The sequence below is a fragment of the Trichosurus vulpecula genome, chromosome 9, assembly GCF_011100635.1.
Source record: "Trichosurus vulpecula isolate mTriVul1 chromosome 9, mTriVul1.pri, whole genome shotgun sequence".
NCBI classification, from domain to species: domain Eukaryota; kingdom Metazoa; phylum Chordata; class Mammalia; order Diprotodontia; family Phalangeridae; genus Trichosurus; species Trichosurus vulpecula.
In genome coordinates, this window is record NC_050581.1 from 105,073,326 (window position 1) to 105,079,632 (window position 6,307).

Genomic DNA, 6,307 nt, shown 5'->3' on the forward strand with positions numbered 1-6,307 from the left:
CCTCATCAGTAAAACTGTCTGGAGAAGGAAATAGCAAACCACTCCAGTGTCTTTGCCAAGAAAATCCCAATGTGGTCACGAAGAATTGGATATGACCAAAACTACTCAGCAACAACAAGATAAATATAATAGATATTGGCATATAGGCATAATATTTACTATTAGGTGAGCTTGTTTATAAATGTGTGCACATATGTATACATATGCACAAATACATATATGTGTATATGTATTATGTATTTATATGATACATATGATATATTTATTCACCCTTTAGTGCTCATGTGAACTTCTCAAGGATTTGTTGCTCCACTTCTCAGCACAGTGCTGGGCCAATAGTAAACTCTTAATAAATGTTTATTGCCACTTACTCAGATTGTGTACAATGTTATTTCCTCCCAGTCAATTTTGTGATGGGGAGATAGTTTCATTGTGTTGCTCTTTGTATTACTGATACTTAACATAGTTCCTGGCACAAAGTAGGAATTTAATGAATGCTTATTAAATTGGATGCAACATGAGAAGAAATTCATTTCCCTCTCAAGAAATAGCAGCAAATCCAACAAATTCACTTTTGCATCTGTTAGGCACTGAACATCATTCTAAGCACTAAGATTTAAAAAAATAGTTCCTTGCCCTCAGTGAGCAGAGGTACATCAGGTATGGAATGACAGATTCTTAGAGTCTGCCAAGCTATTCTTACACAGGATTTCCTGCTCTATATTCCCCCAATCCCCAAGCATAACCACATACCCATAATGGTCACATATAACTTTAAGGATTCTGGTGAGGGAAATTGCACTATCATTTACTTATCATTTACTTAATTGCACTATCATTCCCTTAATTTCTGGGAGAGCTCTAAATATTAGGAATGATTCCCACCCCACCCCCACCAAGCCCAAATTTGCCTCTCTGAAACTTCTACTTGTGACTATTATTTCTGCCCTGTGGTGATAGAGAGGCCAATTAACCAACTGATCAAAAGCATTAATTAAGAAGGAAACAACCATTATTAAGTATCTACTGTGTGCCAGGCACTATGCTAAGAGCTTTACAAATGTTATGTCATTTGATACTGTATCAGGAGGGCAGAGTTTATAATCTCAAAGAAGATCATAAACATGTCTGAAAGGTTCGGAATCGCCGGATAGAAGAAACTCTCAAAATAGAAGGCAGAAGAATCAAAACATTTATTTAGGCTCCACAGTAACCAACCCATGAACCAGAAGCCCCATTTTGATATGTTGGTCATAATCTTCCAGGCCCAATAGGTACGCCTTGAAAGAGTAACCAGGAGGCTACAGAGAAACATGATTGCGTAAAGCAAAATCATGTTTCCCCCTTGATGGTAATAAGATTACCCACTGGACTGAAGTCTTTGTTCAGCTTCCTCCCGTAGATCAGCTCTGCTGCTGGCAGCTCCTGCCTCAGCTGTGTCTGTTTCTGAAACTGAAGCTGCAACTGAAACTGACGATGTAACGGTCGTAACTGCCTCTGTAACGGTCGTTGTAACTGCCTCTGGCTCCAACCGGAAAAGGAAAGAGAGGAAGAAGCTTCAAGCTGTCCTCTCCCCTCTTATAGGGTTTCTGACATCATCAAGCTCCGCCCAAATGACCAGGGCCGATTGGTTCCTGAGTTGGCTCCTCCCCCTAGGGTAGACCAGGTTCTGGAGCTAACACCTCCCCTCAGCCAGCCCCATGACTCCCCACACAGGAAGCCGTCTGCCTCCCGGCATGCTCCCCGGGCCTCCTGCCCCGGAAGAGCAAGCCACAGTGTCCAGAGGCTCAATGAGGCAAGCTGAGCCATTCAAAGAAAACAAAAGCCATTATGGCTACATTCCACCCCTTGTTATAGGATACATAATCTAATCAGCCATGTATCCTAGAACATACATTGTGATTCAATTACAAAGGAAACTAAAACATATCATTCATTATAAAGCAAAACATATCATTTGGTGACATTCCTAAACATTGGTTTAACGATTCAAATGCGATCCACCCCTAGGTCCCAGCAAGATAATCTCTTCAATCAATCATCCCCAAAATAATTATTAATAATTCAAATGTCCACCCCTAAATCCTTGTATCCATTACATAGGATCAATAATATCATAACAATAAAACAACACAGCAAGGATAACACAAAATAAGTAAACAGAACACTATCATCATTTCCACCCCCCCCCTTGAACGATTGGGGCTCAAAATCTTGGGGTGAGGGGTGAAGGTCTCATTTTCCATAGCTTCTTCATGCTGAAATTGGATGTAGAGATGGCCCTGCCCCCAAAAAGTCCCATTCCAGAGGTCATTTCTTTAACAAGCTGGCAGGAATTCCAAGAATGCTACATGCTTAGGCAGTCACCGGAAAGTGCAGGGTGCTTAAGCCTGAAGGAAACAAAACTAGCAACAAGGTTAGCCAAAACAAAGGACAAAAAGAATAGACAAGTATGGACTATAATTCTTCAAATAAAATCATCTCAAGTTTGGTTGAGATTTCAGTTATGCAAAGATCCAACATCAGAGCCAAACTCAGGTGGGAAATGTTTCTTTTCAAAAGGAACATAATGAGGAAGCCAAGAGGATCCCACCCTAGATATAGACTAAGATTGTCCTCCCAGCCTTTCCCCAAATGTACAAGTTTTCATCCGTTAATCACACAAGGTCACCTTCAGTCTGAGTGGCTTGTAGGCTTGCAGGAGCAGTTCTTATTTCCCTATTTCTCGTGTTATCAAGTCCTCTATACATTCTGTATAATTCATTGGTTGGAATTCCATCTATCATTTCAAAACCTACCCCTGCTCTCAATAAAGTAGTAAACATTTCTTTCCTTGTTACTCTCCTTTGGCGCCAAGTTTGCTGGTTATACACTCTTCTCTCTCGAGGAGATCTATCCCTTCCCCAGTCACCTAAGTCATATAACTGTAAAATCTTATTTATCACTGTTGTAAGACGGCTCCCTACTTCTCCAAGCAATAAATTCAAAATTAGTTGTTTATAAGCAGGGGGAGCTGTCCTAATTATTAAATTCCTATGAGACAGTCCCATTGGATCATTGTAATATTTGTCTGCAGTTCCTGTCATAATGGCAGTCTTCATTACCTCCTCCTTTAGTCTCATGATACAATCTCTAAGTGAATACCAGGGTCTGTGCTCAGTGGGCCACATAGAATCAGTATCATATCTCTTATTGCATCCCACAGCGGCTAATGCCAACAGAGTAGTCCTGCTATCACCATCTCCTTGCTGATGATGTTCCCTAAAAGCTTGTTGAACTAGAGGATCATGGCTGATACCTATGAATCTCATGCAGTCTGTCCCATCTACTGATATTCCACCGGCCCCTTGATCACTGAGTCTTACCATCCAAGATATCAATGGTTCTCCTATTCTTTGGCTGAATCTACTCAAAATATCTGTGACCTCTTGCGGTGAGAAATCTTCCTGAATTTCCCTTGTAACTGAATCTTCACCTCGGGTTTCTGTCTTCCTCCTTTGTATGGGTCGAGCCCTTGTCTGATCATTTAACCATCTCCTATTCTCTATGTGAGGCACATCCTGAACCCCAGTAGTGTTTTGTGCCTCAGCCGGCTCTTTCTGGGCTGGGTTGAAATGCACTCTGGGCTTTTTTGGTCTCCTGTTGCTCTTAGCCACATTAATAGAAAAGTTCTCATTTGAGTCAGTTTGGTCTTCTGCTATCTGAGATTCCTCTTCTTCCTGTGGGGTAGGAGTGCCCCTATGTCTTTCACTTAATCTCAATCTTTCGTATACTAGCCGGTAGGCTGATAACACTATCCAGCTTTGCCTAGATAGTGATGCCCCTGACTGAATCCCAACTTCTCGTAAACACTTTTCCAAATCCCTAGGATCTCCTTTCCGTAGCCTTGGTTCCCAGTTTTCACAGGGTCCAGCTTTTTTAGCCAATTCTTTTGCTAGGGAGGAATAAAATGGATCCTCCCATCCTGGGATATTTATCTCCTCCTCTGGAATTGTTCTGCTTCTAAATAGAGATCTTATACCTAGCGATCCTGTTCGTGACGCCAAATGTATCAGGAGGGCAGAGTTTATAATCTCAAAGAAGATCATAAACATGTCTGAAAGGTTCGGAATCGCCGGATAGAAGAAACTCTCAAAATAGAAGGCAGAAGAATCAAAACATTTATTTAGGCTCCACAGTAACCAACCCATGAACCAGAAGCCCCATTTTGATATGTTGGTCATAATCTTCCAGGCCCAATAGGTACGCCTTGAAAGAGTAACCAGGAGGCTACAGAGAAACATGATTGCGTAAAGCAAAATCATGTTTCCCCCTTGATGGTAATAAGATTACCCACTGGACTGAAGTCTTTGTTCAGCTTCCTCCCGTAGATCAGCTCTGCTGCTGGCAGCTCCTGCCTCAGCTGTGTCTGTTTCTGAAACTGAAGCTGCAACTGAAACTGACGATGTAACGGTCGTAACTGCCTCTGTAACGGTCGTTGTAACTGCCTCTGGCTCCAACCGGAAAAGGAAAGAGAGGAAGAAGCTTCAAGCTGTCCTCTCCCCTCTTATAGGGTTTCTGACATCATCAAGCTCCGCCCAAATGACCAGGGCCGATTGGTTCCTGAGTTGGCTCCTCCCCCTAGGGTAGACCAGGTTCTGGAGCTAACACCTCCCCTCAGCCAGCCCCATGACTCCCCACACAGGAAGCCGTCTGCCTCCCGGCATGCTCCCCGGGCCTCCTGCCCCGGAAGAGCAAGCCACAGTGTCCAGAGGCTCAATGAGGCAAGCTGAGCCATTCAAAGAAAACAAAAGCCATTATGGCTACAGATACTCACCTCAGCCCTAAAAGGTTGGTGCTATTATTAACTTCATTTTACAGTTGGGGAAAGTGTGGTAGACGTAGGTTAAGTAACACCTAGAGTCACACAGCTGGGAAGTATCAGGTCAAATTTGAACTCAGGACTTCTGAACTCCAAGCCTAGTTCTACCCACTGTGTCACCAAGTTGTAAGTCTATTAAATACCTACTACATGGCAAATACTTAGCTAAGCACTGGAGATGCAAAGAAAGTTTTGTCTTTTAAATCCAAACTTAATCTTATTTCTTTCATTCTCAATGGGTGAGGGAGGGGATGGAGGAAGGTAGAGAATTGGAAGTGAAAATTAAAATTTAATATATTTTTTTAAATAAAACCAATCCAGGCTGGAAAGCAGGGACTTGCTTAAGCTCTCCCCCAAACCCCTCCAAACAGCTGTAAAAATGGCTCTGAACAAATTCTAGAGCTTTGGAACCCACAAAACAGCAGAAGGAAACAGGTCTCCAGCCCAGGAGAGCCTGGATGGTCACCAGGAAGGGTCCATCCCATGATGCTGAGAGCGAAGGGGAGCTGGGACAGACCAGACCCGGAATCAGCCAGCCAGAACAGGCCTTGGGGCCATGAAACAGTGAGCTGTGGCAGCTACCAGACTTCTCAACCCACAAATGCCAAAAAGCAGGTTAGGGAGAAACTGTGGAATTGAGTTCAGAGTGGTCAGATCACCAGCCCTGGGGGTGGTGGAGGAGGTGAGGTGGTGGTGGCAGCAACAGGAAACTCTTGAGGCTGCTTCCAGAGCTACAGAATCAGCTGCTTTCCAAGTCCCTGGCTCACACAGCGGGAGAATTCTAGTAGCAGATCAAAGCAGGAGTACAAGGAGCGCTTTGTGGGCACAAAGACAGATTCAGATTGCTGTGCCCTGCTTGGATGTGTATTGTGGTCCTGGCTGGCAGTTCTTTGGGGAGGAGGAGCGCTACTGTGACAGAGCATGGGCTGATGGTGGAGTAGAAGTAGCTCTGAAAACAGCAGTGCTTGGACCCTAAAGCTTGGGACAAAGCACTCTCTACTCTACAAGCAGTTATATCCTGATAAAAAGCTCAAGGGTCAAGTAGTTGGCTGGGAACATGAACAGGCAGCGAAAATGAACTAAGACTCAAACAGACTCAAATTCTACATTCCTTTTCTGGTGAAAAAGAAGATCTAAGCATACAGCCAGAAGAAGTCAACAAAGTCAAAGAGCCTACATCAAAAGGCTCCAAGAAAAATATGAATTGGTCTCAGGCCATGGAAGAGCTCAAAAAGAATTTGGAAAAGCAAGTAAGAGAAGTAGAGGAAAAATTGGTACAAGAAATGAGACTGATGCAAGAAGACCATGAAAAACAAGTCAATGACTTGCTAAAGGAGACCCAAAAAATACTGAAGAAAATAATACCTTAAAGAACAGACTAACCCAAATGTCAAAAGAGCTCCAAAAAGCCAATGAGGAGAAGAATGCCTTGAAAGGAAGGGAAAA

At 43.2% G+C, this 6,307-nt stretch overlaps 1 protein-coding gene across 1 annotated transcript; it reads right to left on the minus strand.

The window, feature by feature from the left end:
* Positions 1-1,170: 1,170 nt before the first annotated feature.
* LOC118830827 lies at positions 1,171-4,045 on the minus strand. Its single transcript, XM_036737815.1, has 2 exons — positions 2,662-4,045; positions 1,171-2,465 (listed from the first exon to the last, which is right to left on the minus strand). Exons 1-2 carry the CDS (start codon positions 3,366-3,368, stop codon positions 2,348-2,350), a joined length of 825 nt encoding a protein of 274 aa, XP_036593710.1. The 5' UTR covers positions 3,369-4,045; the 3' UTR covers positions 1,171-2,347.
* Positions 4,046-6,307: the final 2,262 nt, after the last annotated feature.

Excerpts from the sequence above, each read along its gene's own strand:
- LOC118830827 (XM_036737815.1), bottom strand. The coding sequence starts at position 3,368 with ATGGTAAGACTCAGTGATCAAGGGGCCGGTGGAATATCAGTAGATGGG. Across the intron at positions 2,466-2,661 it reads CAGACTGAAGGTGACCTTGT|AATTATAGTCCATACTTGTC; the intron begins GTGATTAACGGA and ends TTTTATTTGAAG.